This window comes from Channa argus, chromosome 8 (genome assembly GCF_033026475.1).
Source record: "Channa argus isolate prfri chromosome 8, Channa argus male v1.0, whole genome shotgun sequence".
Classification (NCBI taxonomy): Eukaryota; Metazoa; Chordata; class Actinopteri; order Anabantiformes; family Channidae; genus Channa; species Channa argus.
The window spans coordinates 12,060,001-12,076,269 of NC_090204.1; the positions used below are offsets into that span (position 1 = coordinate 12,060,001).

The 16,269-nt window shown below is 37.7% G+C and overlaps 3 protein-coding genes across 6 annotated transcripts in view; 2 read left to right on the top strand and 1 right to left on the bottom strand.

The window, feature by feature from the left end:
* Window positions 1–4,537, top strand: part of rnf220b (ring finger protein 220b) — a 45,152-nt gene extending 40,615 nt beyond the window's left edge. For all 4 annotated transcript variants that reach the window (XM_067512024.1, XM_067512022.1, XM_067512025.1 and 1 more), the window contains 8 exons: window positions 309–396; window positions 710–806; window positions 1,059–1,118; window positions 1,267–1,313; window positions 1,452–1,536; window positions 2,548–2,656; window positions 3,522–3,596; window positions 3,687–4,537. In XM_067512024.1, the coding sequence (XP_067368125.1) occupies window positions 309–396; window positions 710–806; window positions 1,059–1,118; window positions 1,267–1,313; window positions 1,452–1,536; window positions 2,548–2,656; window positions 3,522–3,596; window positions 3,687–3,758 (633 nt within the window). In that variant the 3' untranslated portion in view covers window positions 3,759–4,537. The remainder of the gene's footprint in view (window positions 1–308; window positions 397–709; window positions 807–1,058; window positions 1,119–1,266; window positions 1,314–1,451; window positions 1,537–2,547; window positions 2,657–3,521; window positions 3,597–3,686) is intronic.
* A 2,862-nt stretch (window positions 4,538–7,399) lies between these two features.
* guk1b (guanylate kinase 1b) lies at window positions 7,400–10,846 on the top strand. Its single transcript, XM_067513819.1, has 7 exons — window positions 7,400–7,511; window positions 7,815–7,856; window positions 9,399–9,495; window positions 10,116–10,254; window positions 10,380–10,464; window positions 10,545–10,630; window positions 10,726–10,846. Exons 1-7 carry the CDS (start codon window positions 7,400–7,402, stop codon window positions 10,756–10,758), a joined length of 594 nt encoding a protein of 197 aa, XP_067369920.1. The 3' UTR covers window positions 10,759–10,846.
* A 407-nt stretch (window positions 10,847–11,253) lies between these two features.
* The window catches only part of obscna (obscurin, cytoskeletal calmodulin and titin-interacting RhoGEF a), a 40,330-nt gene continuing 35,314 nt past the window's right edge, over window positions 11,254–16,269 (bottom strand). The window contains exons 69-77 of the mRNA XM_067513821.1: window positions 16,116–16,244; window positions 15,877–15,999; window positions 15,456–15,623; window positions 15,176–15,281; window positions 14,491–14,730; window positions 14,027–14,250; window positions 13,254–13,350; window positions 12,734–12,883; window positions 11,254–12,046 (exon numbers count right to left, since the gene is read on the bottom strand). Coding sequence (XP_067369922.1) covers window positions 11,866–12,046; window positions 12,734–12,883; window positions 13,254–13,350; window positions 14,027–14,250; window positions 14,491–14,730; window positions 15,176–15,281; window positions 15,456–15,623; window positions 15,877–15,999; window positions 16,116–16,244 — 1,418 coding nt within the window. The 3' untranslated portion in view covers window positions 11,254–11,865. The remainder of the gene's footprint in view (window positions 12,047–12,733; window positions 12,884–13,253; window positions 13,351–14,026; window positions 14,251–14,490; window positions 14,731–15,175; window positions 15,282–15,455; window positions 15,624–15,876; window positions 16,000–16,115; window positions 16,245–16,269) is intronic.

The following is a 16,269-nucleotide window of genomic DNA, read 5'->3' on the forward strand; positions in this document are numbered from 1 at the left end:
TTGAGTGATATTTATTTGCCTGACATTTATATCAGAAACAAAGATGAATATAACGTATAAAGGGCCGGTTGAGGGAATGTCAGTGGTCTGAATCCCCTGACACTGTTGACTGGTTTTGTTCAGGTAACATCAGGATAACTGTCAGTTCCATGTGTACCCATGTGAAAACACTGTTCACAGTTATGAAAACACAGAAGTAGATACGTAGCTGGAGGTTATGGGAGGCCCATGGACATATGACTCTTTCAGTCAAAGAAACTGCTATTGTGTTATTTCTGTGTATGTTTATGTGCATGTGCGTGTTGTAGGACGGCTCAGCAGACTTGGTGCCACTGGAAGACGAGTGGAATGAGAGGAGAAGGATACAGATGACGTCTATCGTTGGAGGCTTTAAAGGTAGATATAAATCTGTGTGTGTGTTGTAGGAGTGTGTGCCTTCTGAGCACCTTTGTGTGTGATCTTGTTCAGTTGAGGGTTCATAATGTGACTGAGTGGCAGTTGAAAAACCACTGAACTTTTCAGTCCCGATTACAGCGGAGCAGGATGCCTCGAAGGTTAGCTTAACAGTTATCATTTCTGTTACCTGGGAGGGAATGCCTGACTGAAACGTGCAAAAAGAAAGGCTACATGAAGTTTCTGTGTTGTCTTTATAAAAGCATTCACTGCAGTGGCTGTTTAAAAATGTTTTCAAACAAAAATATCTCATCAGGTGCGATGCTGGTCAGCACAACTTCTAGGGAGTGTCGAGACAGCGATGCCGACCTGGACGTGGATGGAGATGACACTCTGGAGTACGGCAGAGCGCAGTATCCTTTTACATTGAATGTAAAGCGCAAAGACAATATTTTAAGTTTATATTGAAATGTGAAAAATCTGATGCAAAGTGAATAAACTTTATCAGTAATATCAGTAAAACACAGCTGTGAAAAGCTGAGAAAGAACCTGACCTTAAAAAACTTTCACTAACGTATTGAACAGTTTTTTTTTTAGTTCATGCTCTTGTACAATATGTCTCAGCATCTTATGTTTGTCTAGTTTTTCCTGAATTCTGTTTTCAGATACTCTGAGACAGATGTTATCCCCTGTTCAGGAGAAAGCTCTAAAGAGATAACAGTGAAGTATGTACCCACCTGATGGCTTCTGAATTAGATATAAAGTAACTGCATACATAACATTTGACCTCTATCATCACATAAATATTTTCTTTCAATTTTCTCAGCTTATTTGTGGCTTGTAAATGTTGCATTTGTTGTCTTTGTATGGCAGCACCAACTCTAGAGTAAACCTGGACTTTTCTAAATGGTCAAATGATGGTAAGTTAACCAGATTCTCAGTGAATTTATTGATTAAATATGTAAAAAAGAGAAAAAGATGTAATGTATTAGATGTAATTGAGTTTTATTGTTTCTTACTGTTTATTCCATTATCTCTCTGTTTGCTTGTTCACTCAGGGAGTCCGTCTACCAGCAGTGGAGAGAAAGTAGACGGCAGCATAGCTGCACTCCCCAAAACCTGCAAAAACACTGAGATAGAGATGTGAGTTTGAACAATGAAGTATCCTTACTTTTCCATTTATAAGTCTTTAGTGAAGTTTTTTGCTTGATAGTTGTACATTTAGTTGTCATTTACAGTTTTATTTACAGCTGACACGGTTGAGTGGGAATTTAGTTGCAAGCTGTTATAAACACAAAGTAAGGCTTTTGCTGCTTTTATTTATCATTTTTGTATGTCTTTTTTTTTGTTTGTTTGCAAAATTGTCTTTTTAGCTGTGTTGTAGCACCGACATTTGTCATCACAAAATCTTCAAAATGTGTTAAAAGAAGTTGAAATAAGACTCTTCTATTTCCATGTCTTGTAAACCAGTAGTAAAAACTAATAAGCTATTTATTTCAGACTTGTGTGGGTGTCACAAGGTTAAGTTGGATAAGTTGGGTGTAGAGTATCCCACATACAAGAAGTAGATGAAGGAAACTTTACCACTCCCAGCTGTGAATCAACCAATCCTATGTGAGGGGATGTTACAAGCCCTTTCTTTAAAGCGTGTCACTCTGTGTTGTTATAACAGTTCAGACTACCTGCCCCTGCTCCCACCATTATGATATAATACTGTATCAATGTGATGATATATCATCAATCAAGGTCACAGCAGGCGATGCACACATGTACACACATTTCATCACACTTAATGTTCTCCTTGTACAGTGTGTTTGCTCATGTACACTATCCTGTAATTGTGAGTGCGTCTGTGGGAATGTCTATCTTTGTGAGGACCGTGACGCCTCACGCTACACCCCACCCCCATGCACCACCTATGATAAATGGGACAGCAAATGCTGGCAATGTGATTGCTGCTAAATTTCATGCTCAGTGTCCATGTTGGCCAGCGAATAATTTAATCTGTCTTCGATTTATAAATGACTCTCCAGTGTCTGCCTAACTCATGTACCCTCACCTCTCCCCCTCCTGTTATCGTCCGTGTGTGTGTGTGTGTGTGTGTGTGTGTGTGTGTGTGTGTGTGTGTGTGTGTGTATGTGTATACGCACGCAGGCTCTCAGAGGACTCCACGCTGACAACTCTGGATGCACTCAAAGCTCGGATACGAGATTTGGAGAAACAGTTGTCTAAAGGAGACAGATTTAAATGCCTCATCTGCATGGTGAGTACGGAGGCAAATTAATCTGACAGAGCAGACAAGATAGAGATAACAGTGCAGTAATGCAGAAACTAATGGGATTCCTGTAGGGACCGGTGTTTTGAGCAAGAAGTGAATATTATTGATCATGGTATTTCAGTGGAATATAAATATGATGAAAATATGATTTGGATGGGTTGATACAGATTTGTATTTGCTGTCTTTTTTTGCTTTTTAAAAAAGTAGGTAGCGTTTAAAGCATCTTTAAAAAATAGATTTTAATTCCCACGCAGCGTAAATTTGTAATGAGCTTTGATCTTATACCTTTATGTAAAAACTTTTAGTTTAGTGCATTGAGCTAGAAAAGTAACATAATAGTTAACTTAAAGAAAAATAAACCATGTCAATTAAATATTTTATTTTTGAGGAGGAATTGTCACACATTTGGAATCATTGTCATGTGAGAATTTGCTTCGTTATATCATTGTTTTGAGTTGTTGATTACATTCAAAAGCTACTGAGATCTCAGAGGCCACGGACAAGTACAACAATTTTGTTCGTAGTGATATATGTTATATATAAAATCTACATGGATTTAAAAAAAAGAACTTCTTTGTTCCTGGTTTTAAATGAGTCATGCAAAAAATGCTCAAAATAATGTATCTTACGTATTTAACAACGTATTTATTATATTATTTAGTAAACTTAAATAGTGTTATATGTCAGTGAACAAGATTATATCGATTGCTGCAGGGGTTTTAGATAAAGTTTATGTTAAAGGAGCATCTTCTACTGAAATGCACTATAGTTTCACATGGACATCTAGTGGCAGCTATTTGTACCACAGGTTAGAAATCCTCACATGTATGATGTCTGCTTCTCTCTACAGGACACATACACAACCCCGCTCACCTCCATCCAGTGCTGGCATGTTCACTGTGAGGAGTGTTGGCTTCGGACATTGGTAAAACCTTAGATTTATTTTGATTACCATTAACATGAACATGTAGTACAATACCCAGAGCATGTTTGAAAAAAATGTTTTTTTCTCTAGGGAGCAAAGAAGCTGTGTCCTCAGTGCAACACCATCACCTCACCTGGAGACCTGAGGCGGGTTTACCTGTGACACATAAGTCCAGAGTGGAGGCTTTTTCTCTTTTAGCCAATCAGGGGTGGACATGTGGGCAGCTGGTCTGTCATAGCCTCCCACCCTCCTCATTATCCTCAGCTTCCCGGTTCTTTGTTTTTGTAAGTGTAATCCAAACATCCACTAACCCCTGACCGTGTGAAGCAGGTGTGACCTTTGGACCTTCCTTTACAGCCCTGTACAATAATTATGTACCTGCTGCATTATCAGCCAAATCTGAAGAAACATTTAAAATCAGATCTCAGGCACTGAAAACTAATTTTGTGACAGTATTTATGGATTTTTAATCTTTTTGTCTGTTTTATGAGGAAAAAAATAGTTGAATCAAAGCACATGTACATACTTTGTGTATGTTTGGACTGGTATGTGTGTATATGATGTTGACTAGCAGAACAGTCTGACTATATTTACTGTACAGCTCCTTTTGTTGATTAAATTCCTTTTTTTATTTGTTTAGCTCTTGTAGGTTGGAAACATTTACAGTAATCGCACCACGTTCGAGCTCATGTTGTCTTTGTCACTGATGTGTTTCTTTGTATAAGATCATTAAATCTAATTTTATCAATGTTACTACAATAAATCGTGAATCTAAAAAGTTGTTGTTTCACTAAATGTTTTAACTGGGGGGATGGCGTGATTGTTCCTCTACTGCATATGTGGATTTACACGTCAACTATTTATCTATTACACAGCAGGTATCTCAGGCTGGTTAGACTTGTTGACAGCCTTGCTGTGATGACTCTAGGTTGTGTATTTACCCTGTAAGAAGTGGGTCACTGCAGGATTATCCAGACAGACATCCCCTCACAGCTCACCTAAAGTCCAATTTTGACCTTTTCAGCTGAAGTTTGTTGCCCTTCCAAGATGTAAATTATTGTAGGAGGAAACGTAAAAGAGTAGAGCACAGGCTTCCCTAAACTAGACAATGTCTGTGCTCTAAGGCAAGGCTTTAAATCTCCGACTGTGAATTTGTGGAGCTGCTTACTGGGCAGCTTCCAGGTATAAATATATTCAAACTGTGGGAGCATGGTCCTGAAAATGTGAAACACCACTGATAAAATAAAGGTAAAAAGGCTTGTTAAAGACTTACTTTGGGTAGAATCAAGTGTAGTTACAGTCTGGAGCTATAGCAGAAACAAATTCACAACATGAAATTGTACAAAGCTGTGAATCAAATTAGACTGAAATAAGTACGGTGTCAATTGTTTGTTTAGGAAAAAAGTCTTGTCTCGTGGCCTCGTGGTATGGACAATGTGAATAAAAACATTCCAGCATGTACACACAGGATTGGTGGCTGAGCTGAAAGGAGGTATTGGTAATTTGGACTGACAGTTAGCTGCCTCAGTGAATCAGTGTGCCACAAACACACATACAAACAAACACACTGTACACAGTCCATTGAGACGACCTGGCTGAAGAAACTTCCTCTACTGAACATATCTACAACCCAGGCAACACAGGCTTTTTGAGAACAGGTGAGGTTTTTGATTTATCTAGGCCTAAAATGCTTTTATTGATTTAGTACTATTGGTTGAACTATAGTAAACATATAAAGAACACTGAAAGACTTTGGTACAGGAAAATCCGATTACTGCTTTTATGCAGGTGAGAAAACAAGCACAGTTCAGTTTAGTTCAACCTTTACTTGTATTACACTGTACTTCTTTATTTGTAGTATGTGTTTGTTTCTCTTTGCCAGCAACAACTAAAATACAATCTATCACAGTTACCGAGAGGAATCAATGATATACTGTTTTACCAAAAGTACATCAGCACTGTCAGAAAATATACTTAAATAATAACAAGTGAAGTTATTTACAGTTGAGCGCAAAAAGTAACAACAGTAATTAGAAAATTTTCTAATGTGTTGTATGTCATTCCTTTTAAGCTCCTCCAGCCCCATTTTGTAACCTCTGAGCTGCATTTAAATCATTCCTGAGTTCATTCCTTTGTGCTTTTAATAGTCAACTGCCTCTGCATTGTTTACTTTCTGACTACAAAATCAAACTGGTGACACTCATCAAGCATTATGTGTTTATAGTCTTTTTTAAGATTAGACACTTACCTAGAGAGTTTATCGAGATATAATTTCATTATTTTACTATAATTTCTTTTAGTGCTCTTTTATTCTTTAGTGCTCTGAAGATAAAGGAACATGTGTACCAGCTGGATGTCCATTAAATAGTAATAATTAAATTCACAAACATACACAAACTGACACACTGATCACAGACATCATGCAACATGCTCACATGATCCACCAGGAGCTACTTGGGGTTTAGTGTCTTTGACATGTAGCCAGTGGTTTGTGGCTGACTGCTTTATTAACTGAACTACAGAAACGCTGTATCAATATTACATTAATAAAAAACTCATTCTTACATTTTAACGTAAGGAGATGCAAACTTTTTCACTCAACTGTATTGTCACTTTATACAATATACACCAACCAAGCATAGCATTATGACCATTTGTGCAATTTAATGCAATCCAATACAGCAGCTCTGCCATGACATATACTTTCAGAAGGTTATAATTTCTCAGTTTTTAGGTTGAAACTGTCAGAAAGGTGATCATTCTACTATGTGTTTCTTATTGAGGTCAAAGTGGCTAGTGGAGTTGTACTGGAATGCAGTATAAAAAGAAGTGACTATAATGTTTTGGCCACCTCATTAGTTTTATATAGGGTGTATATTCACATGTAAACAACATTTTTACATTGCCACTGATCGTGAGGAGCCAAAATTTTTGACTCCTTTTTTGCTATTTTGTGTTATAATCTGCAGCAATACAGAAAAGTAACCTGTAACTGTAGCTGTTAGACAAATGTAGTGGACAATTTAAATACGAATACCAAAATTGTACCAAAGTATAGTTACAGTTGTACTTTCTTGAGTGCTAGTGACTCCTGTGTTACTACAAAACGATGTAGTGGGAAACTAAATATATTGATTCAACATTGTCCCTGAGACATCATCCTCTCTTAGTGCAGCAGGTAAACAGGCTACCAGTTCTGGACGTCTCGTGTGTCGTGGCCTAGATCCAATTAATCCTGCTGACTGACCTGCTGTGACTTCATTAACAGGCGATCTTAGCATTAACCTCAGGGCCTCTGGCTGTCTAACGAATCAGCAATTACGACGCAGATATGTTTTAATATTTTAATTAAGAAGATAGGATCTAGAATTTCCAAGTGTCAGTTAATTATTCGAGAAAAATTAAATCCACAATGATATAAGAGCAAAGGTCTGCTTTTAACCCTCTATGTGCATGTTGGAATCTGTCCTCAAGATGGTGTAGTGGTCAACAGGAGCTAAGATCAACGGATTAGTCTTACTGCATCTTAGACCAGCTAACAGTTCAGCATGACCAAGGCTGCAGTTGCAGTGCATAGCTAGAAAGTGAATCTTGTAATGAAAGTTCGGTTAAAAAAAGTGTTTTAATCTCGGATCTCAAAATCACCAGTGTGAATAATAGGTTGTATCCTATTATAAAAAATGGCTGCCAAATGTCTAATGCAACATTTCGTCCGGCACAAAACATTTGATTGTTAATCTGCTTTGAACACAAACCCGAGCTTACTCTGTCTCTATCTGTCCATGTCCATCAGTATAGGATCAATGTCAGGACCGCGGCCCGTGGTGCTGAGTGGCCCCTCCGGAGCAGGGAAGAGCACACTCATGAAGAAACTAATGAAGGATTATGAAGACGTCTTTGGATTCAGCGTGTCACGTACGTTTGTTAGCCAACTGTTTATTGGCTTTCACAGCAACATCCTGTCCAAAGACGAAGCAGGAGAGAAAGCTTTTACTGCACTGGCCAGTAGATATAAGATACAGTTGGGTGCAAAAGTTTGCATCCGCAATGAAAAATTAATTAAACATTAATTGTGATTAATTTCTGATGGAAAAACATTTCTACCAGCTCAATCTGCATTAAATATTATGTTGAAAAACTTTTTTCTTCTTTAAAACTGCTGATGATTTCTTACATGATTTCAAGTTGGGTTTTATTGTTAACTTCCCCTCTTTACAGACACAACAAGAGACCCTCGGCCAGGAGAGGAAGATGGAAAAGGTACAATAGCTTTGGACCAAAACAAACTTGTTGCTGACTGAGTTACTTTAATTCTAGGATATTTGAGTGGTTGGTTTTTAGCAGCAGGCAGTTTCTATACAACCTTTCCCAACCTCCCCTACCTGTCTAGTCCACAAAAACAGTCAGAATACTTCTTACTCCCAAGTGAACTGCACAAATTTGTATGTCCCCTCTAATCCCTCCGTGCAAAGGGTAAAACATTTTTCTGTGCCTTTTTTGCTTTCTCCATAGGGCTGAACAAGCTCCCTATTCTTCTGGGGGCTACTTTACTGCCAGTAGCAGACATCTTATCCTGTGAAGACTTAGAATTGTCAGCCTCATTTTCATGTCCAAATGAATCAGAAACCACAGATAAAGGTGACCTCAGTTTGATTCCTGATCACAGTTTTTCAAAGGGAGAGGGATGGGGGTTACTTTCATCACCCTGGGACGCTGTCATTGGATTTGTAGGGCCTAGTTTTATAAGAAACAAAAGAAAAACAAAAAACATGAAATCATCTTAGGAATCAGGATCTGACAGTCTGCACTTTGGAGTAATAAGCTTTTGAAAATAGCCCCCTGTTATGCCTTATTCCCATTTCCAACGCTTCCATTTCCACTGACACAGCACTGATGATTTGCCACCAGCCATTAGTACAGACCGAAGATTCAGCATCTCTCTTTTTTGACTATACAAGATCTAAGCTTCCTGACCATGTATTCAGTGTGTCATATTCTTTTGTGGCTCTGTTTATGTTCTTTTCTTAACAGCCAGTACATATATACATATATACACACACATTAATCTAAAATATGTCATATTTTTCGTGAATAAAACAGTAATGGACTTTGCTCCTTTTTTGTCCATAATAAGGTTTTGATAGAAATACTCTACGTACTGCATTTTCTTTAGGAGCAGTTCTGCGCTATTTTCTCTAGCTAACAACACAGCTACCGTGTATTCCACATTTCCCCTCCTTCAGTCCAAGCAGATTTCATGTTGTCATGCTCATGACTGTGTGCTATTTCAGTGCCTATTAGGGGTAGCAGTAGTTGTTTATTTCTTCCTTAAACTTTACTTTAGGTCCCTAGATCCCCAGAAGTTTTGATGTAGTGAAGATATAAGCCTACTGATCTTGTATAGACATATACATATACAGTAATGTGCTCTGTGACTGGGATTCTAAAGCTGTCTTTAGAAAATATGATACAAAGATGCATGTATAAACAATGCATTTGGTTTTAAATTGTAACATGGTTTCAAATTTAGCACAGAGATGAGCATCATACACTAAAACACACAATCAGCCATTAAAATTATAGCTGATGTGCCAAAAGGTTTGCTCTTACATTTTCATTTTCTTTCATTTGTTCACGATCACTATGATGTTCCATGTTTATTGGGATTCAGTGGGACATCTTTCAAAATTTATTTTTTTCTGACTTTTTCCATTTTCAAGTTTGTGCAAGTTTTTATGGCAGTGAGTGCCAAATTTACATGTAATCATTTGGAAAATGTATAATTGCTGTTGCACTTGACAGACTACCACTTCACAACGAGAGAGGCCATGCAAGAGGGCATCGACAATGCTGAATTCATTGAGAATGCAGAGTTTTCTGGCAATATGTATGGAACAAGGTAAATACTGTATACCCATCCCTGCATGAATGTGGTCACTTATTTAACCATGAATTCAATGGCATCAGGATAAAAAGTGCATAATGTGTGCATGTATTTCTTCACGTTTTAATATTCTAATAGCACATTTCTTTTTTCCTAACTATTGCTAGAAAATTATAATAAAGAAAAGCTCAGTTAATATGAGCAAACATAGAATGAGCTGTAGAAGTATCAGTGTCACTGGTTTTGCTCCAATTTATATAGATCCAAATGAAGATTGTTGCCTTTTATAAGAAAATACCTTCCAGATTTGCCACAAAGACCAGGATGGTATATAACAGCCTAGTGACAGATGGAGCTTTAACACCTATTAGGTCAAATAAAAGCAATGCTGCAGCTCAGCACCTAGTGTGTCACGTTTAATCTCTTCCTCTTATTCTGAAGATAACTCAAGTCACTTCAGTCTGAGCAGCTTGGATCAATGCAGCGATCCTCTTACCTTAGTTACTACATGTGAGAACAGTCTTACACATTCAGTATTTGTCTGGGCGTGATTAAACCCATTTCTACATGCTTCCTCTTATCGATAGCTTTATGTTAGAATCATTTCATTCTGTAACAATACACTGATTCTCCAGTAAAGCTGCCATAGAAGACGTGCGGGCAAAGAACTTGATCTGCATCTTAGATGTGGACATCCAGGGGGTGAAAAGGATTAAAGAGACGGACCTGAACCCCATCTACATTTCCATCCAGCCTCCTTCCATGGAGATCCTGGTAAATCTTGAACTTTATGCAATGCATTCATATAACTTATATAATATATATTGTTATATAAATGCAAACCATTTAATGTTAAGCTATTATTCAACTGGTCTGCCTGGTTCTGTTATTTCTCTTAGGAAAAACGTCTGAGGGACAGGCAGACTGAGTCAGAGGAGAGTTTACAAAAACGTCTTGAAGCAGCACGTATTGATATGGAGCTCAGTAAGTTTCTCTGGAGTTCTACTAGAACATGATGCTGAAATCAATACAATCATTGCAGTTAATTGAATTCTTATTTTTAGGTAAGGAGCCTGGAGTGTTTGATGTTGTTATCATCAATGATGATGTAGAAAGGGCCTATGAAGAGCTGAAAGATATCCTCAATGAAGTAACTAAAAAATAGGTCCTTCTTTTATTTGCTACTCTTTACTTTGCTGCTCTGTACAACACTAAGATACATGTTTCTCATGTCTTGTTCTACAGGAAATTAAAAAAGTTCAAGAAGCCAAATCATAAGGAGGATACAAAAGCACGGACTTTCTGCTGCCAGATGGAAAAACAAACTCTTGTAATTCCAATTCTGCCCTGAACAATCAGATCATCACTGACTGCAATCATACCTGAAATAAACTAGTGTCTGAAGAAAAGTTACATATTAAGTTTGGGGCTTTGTGTTACATTTAGTACAATTGTTGGTTGATATCTATGTGTCAATAGAAACAAATGGTGGTGCAGGTTTAGCACTAAGCCACCCGGTGTAGAGTTCACATCACCAGTCAACACTTGGTATATACACCACATAACATAAAACATATCTTTTTGTTGAAAGAACTATGGTTTTAGGACTCTGATTGTATGGTTGGTAAAATAAAATCAACGTTATATCGAATCACATATTAGTCATTAATTAACCACCACAATATTTTAAAATACACTCAAACAACTGGTTTTGACATATTGCATCATTGCATGTATAACATCAAAACATTTGCATGAGAATGAGGGGAACGACCAGTTTTGCTCAATATGATTAACGTTTTATTTATTAACTCATTCAGGTTTGTGGTTGACGCATTATAATATCAATATGTAACTTAAAAGCATTAAACAAACATCTGATCAATTTTCCATTTATTCATTCATTTTAGTTTAAGGCAGAAAACATAAATGTTTTAAATAAAATGCTGTCTATAACTGCTTTCTGTGTGAAGCTTAAATAGTACAGATTATATTTTACCTTAAGGCCAAACTGTCTGACACTGAGGAGCAAAAAAAAAAAAAAAAGTTTTTAACCAGTTTTAAAGCTTTGCAAGTATGTATCATGTAACAGTCTGCACCCATCGCTTAGACTAAATGTAGTTCCATATAAACTAAAGACAGCAAATAGTATCACACTCACATGTACAACTGGATATGCTACGTTCAATTTAAAAACTCATTAAGACGCATTGTTTTCATGATCAAAGGATAATAAGAGGATTTTAAAATTCAGACCTGGCCCCAGCTAGCTAGAGAAGACACACACAGGAAACATTTAGCTGAAATTACATTAGCTGATGATAAGGCTGCATATTTTTAGGAAATACTGCTTGTCAAAGAAAACCCTTGCTGAAAGAAGGCATCTTACTGAAAGAAAGGACCTCGAAGCTTGATGCGGACATGATCTCGTTTCTCCTCCTTCTGCTTGAGATAGCCTTTCAGCTTGTCTGTGGAGAAACATACTCTGGAGGGTCGAGCTTTATGTGAGGCACGATGGGCTCTCAGCCAGGGGTTCTGAAGACACTCGGCTGTAGTGGGTCTCCCCCTACAAAAATCACATTTTATTTTTTTGTCATATTTGAATTTTTGTGTTCCTTATCTAATTATACAAATTTAAAATGTGTGTTTAAGAAGAATGAGAACTTAAAGCGTGGCTTTTCTGTGTGTATTCTCTCTGGAAAATAACTGAACTAAAAAGCAAAGCACAGTTGAGAACGATGACAACAGCCCTGCAGCACTGTTCTTACCAAAGACAACTAAAAAAGACATTGTGAGTGTACTTAGAATGGAGGTGAAAAAGTACATATAACCAAGAAGCATGAATGATGCAGTAGAAACACAGATCTTATCCTGAGCCACCTGCAAACACATTAAATCTCTGCAAGCCCCCAACCCTTAAAAAACGTTTGCTCCAATAAACCTAAAAACACAAAGACTTCTTGGTGTGTGCACTGGCAATTCTCTGACCAGTCTCTGACCTATGCTGAATGCCTTTGGTACTTTAGAAGAAGGCCTAGTGATGAAACTGATTTCATTGTTCAATCAGAAAGTTTAATGAGGTTAGATATTCTGGCATAATATGATAACTTCAAGATGTAGCTCAAGCTTAATTGTCTTGTACTGACTTCTATAATTATTATTGGGAGGAAGGAATACTCCTTTAACCAATAAAATTTTAGAACTTTACATGGTCACAGAGCAATTTTCATTTTTCGTTTCATTACAGACTCACCAAGATTTGTTATTCAGGCTGCCCTTCATGAAGTTTAGGGCTCCTTCTGACAGACCAGGGTAACATTGTCCAAACTGGATCTTCCCCTTCTTGATGTTTCTGTCTTGTTCCCAGCTGTGCTCTGCATGAAATGGGCTGTCGGCACTCAACCTAGTGAAGAAAGAAATTTTACATACAGTATTCATTCACATTTTCCTTCACAATAGATTTCACAACATTTTACTTAAACTACTCATGACTTGTATGTGTTGAATTAATTAGCCCGCTTTCATAAATTTTAATAACCATCTATAAAAAGAACATTTAAAAGTTATTCAGTCATATTTCCATTTTGTAGAATACCAAAAAAATAATTTTATGGAAATTCTACTCACTTTTTTGTTCAATATTTTGTGAGAATAAGTGACAACCTTATCACACCTTCACCATCTTATAATGGTAAAAAAAAAATGACAAAATTTTTTTCTAAAATGAAAACATGTAGTATTTGCAACTCTTCAACCTGCATTTCTGTACTTACATGATGAATGACAGAACCCCAACAGCCCAAACATCAGTTTCTGGCCCGACACCCTGACCCTCGAGGATTTCCGGAGCTTTAGGAAGGACAATATAAACTGACAAAACAGACAGACGCAGGATTTTGTTCACAAAGATTTGTGTTGCCACATTCACTCACATGGTGAATAGTTTGTTTTAGGAAATTTACTGAAATCAGAAAGAAGTGGACATAAGAATGAATTAAATATGGACTTGGGTTTGTTAAACAATGGATCAGTATATGTGGAGGAAGGTAAAAGGTGCCTTCACGGATTTTGAACTAGTTTCTTTTGGATCTAGTTTGAGTAGTATGCTTTTCATCTAGCTGAAAAGCACCTCTAAATGATATCACTTGGAAGAACTTTCAGTTCAGATTTTGTCATCTTGTTGCTCTTACTAATAAGTTTGTAATCATGGGCAACAAGGTTTTCCAGACCTCCTCTGGATGACATCACCTGAATTCCTAATGATGAAAAACTCCTCCAGGAGATGTCATCTGGAGGAGCTTTTCAGCTAGAAGCAGTGAAATATTTTAATATAGGGAAGCCAGAGGAAAGGTTAGAAACATTAATGGACATTTATACTATCGACTAACGTCATAGAAAACAAGTTGAAAATTGGTGAAGTTGCCTTTTATGTTGGTTATTTCCATCCATCAATCCATCCTCCTGTTAGCCCGTTTGTAAAAATATATAACGCATGCTATAAAATCTTTAGTTTGTCTTTTGTAACTAAACATCAGTACATCCGTACCTTTACTTTCCGACAGGCCGTGGAAGTGCTCAATGTTGAGGGATTGTCCAGGTGTGAAGGACTGAGCGGATCCAAAGTCTACAATCTTAAGGTGGTCACAATCATCCACTAGCATGTTGTCAGATTTCAAGTCCAGGTGGATGATTCGGCGGCTGTGTAGGTAGTCGACTGCTCTCAAAATCTGAACCAGGAGCTCTGCAACATGGGACTCCGAATATAGATCTCTGTAAAGACAGGCAGATGCACAGACATGTTTTGTTGTCTTTGGTTCCTGTCCACTACAATTAAGTGTATTAACATGTGTCCCTTCTCATCAATAAAAAACATACACTAAACCATGTATAAATTTAGCTTTTGGCAAAGGCTGAGTATTTGGTTTTTTAACATTTCTGCATTTTTCCCAGTGATCACAGCACCCAAGCGTGTGAAGCCATACAAAACCGATATGCTTATATTTCCTTTACCTCGCAGCCAGACTGTATAGAAGCTCCTTTCCAGGACAGAGCTCCTCCACTAACACCATGTAGCGCGAGGTGAGAAACGCAGTGTGCAGCTGAACAAGGTGAGGATGATGGAGCCTCTTGAGCAGCTTGTACTCCCTCAACACCAACTGTCTCTGCTCTGCTTGGAAAGGGGTGATCTTGGCAGCAAACACTTGGCTGGTCTCAACATTCCTGCACAGGTTTATGATGCTGAAACGACCCCTGAGAGAGAAACCAACAAAAGATGGAAAGGTACACAAAAAGCCTGTGTAGCAAAGACAAAGTGGCAACTGGAAGTAGGAGAAGTGGGAGGTACAATGCAAATCAAGTCTCCTCTTAACCTAATGCATGGTAGGCCTGGTCACCATTCCTTCTAGCCCAACCTCAGTAGACACTGAAATTAGATGAATGATGCTAATAACATAATAATGCCCTAATAATTATTAAAGTCTGTAGGAAAATACATACTTTTTTGTGCTTAAATGAGAGAACTTAGCAAGTATCCTTTGATGGACAGAATTTAAAAATGAAGAAAAAATGTCCAAATAAACTGAAGTAAATACTTCAGTAAACACAATCTATTTATATATTCCTATCTACTATAGGGAAAAAGGAAGTTCCAGTTCCCGACTTAATACAGAATTGCAGCTTTATTTAAAATTCCCACCTGTTGATCTCAGCAAGAAAGTTGTAGTTCTTATGTGCTGTTTGTTGTTCCGACCCAGTGGCCTTTGACCCCAGTGTCTCAGTTTGGATGAGAGGAATGTGAGTCTCTATACAACAAAGTAAACACAGGTGAAAATGCTATGAGTTTTCATGCTGTGGCTGTAAAGCCTTTACATTTACAGTACAATGCAGGGTCGCTGAAACAGTACATTTATGAAACTTCTGGTAATGAGTGAATACCACATTAGTATAATCACTGAGTTAAAGAGTATGTTTCTTGCCTTCAGGGTGAGTAGCCATAACAACAGGGGAAGAAGGATCGCTGAAAGGTCCTGCTCCGCTCTTGCTGATGCAACCCAACCTGAACACATAAGACGCCCCTCTTGGTAAGTCCTTCACCACATAGCAGCTATCTACCACCTCTTGAGACAGTACAGTCCATTCCCCTCCTGAAGAGACAACAACATAAAAGATGTGTTGCAAGCATACTCTGTATTTTTTAAGATATCTTCAGTTTTCAAAGCCAAAACAATCACAATGTTGGAGAAACTTAAATGTGTTAGCTCCACAAAGTGAAGGAACCTAAAATGGTCCACTGGACCAAAAATGTATTTTCAACAGGAACATCCTAACAATCAATGCAAACATACCCAGACATCAAAAATTCACCATTTTTGTTACTTATGATCTTTGTGAACCCACCATCTGTACAATACTGCACACAGTATATGACAGGGTCATTAGACTGGATTGGTCTCCAAACCACCAGAACTCCACCCCGATCTAATTGGAACACATCTGGCTTGCTGGGACGGACTAGTAGGTCTAGAAATTATGAAGCAGAACAAGAAAAAGCTGACTTTTAGCAAAATGACAGTAGCACATTTTTAGACCATCTTGCACTTGAATTACACAAAACCTAATTAATACTTATTCCAAACCTTTTGTCTTTTGGAATGCTGGTATTTTTAAGGAAGGCAAGAGTTTAGAAGTCCTCTTTTTTGGACTCTCAAGACCAGTGCTATGCTCCATATGAGGTGGAATGGGAGCTGAACTTTTTACTATTGGCCCTGTCAGAAGAGATGAAAAATAACG

Excerpts from the sequence above, each read along its gene's own strand:
- guk1b (XM_067513819.1), top strand. The coding sequence starts at position 7,400 with ATGTCAGGACCGCGGCCCGTGGTGCTGAGTGGCCCCTCCGGAGCAGGG. Across the intron at positions 7,512-7,814 it reads CTTTGGATTCAGCGTGTCAC|ACACAACAAGAGACCCTCGG; the intron begins GTACGTTTGTTA and ends CCCTCTTTACAG. Across the intron at positions 7,857-9,398 it reads AGGAGAGGAAGATGGAAAAG|ACTACCACTTCACAACGAGA; the intron begins GTACAATAGCTT and ends TGCACTTGACAG.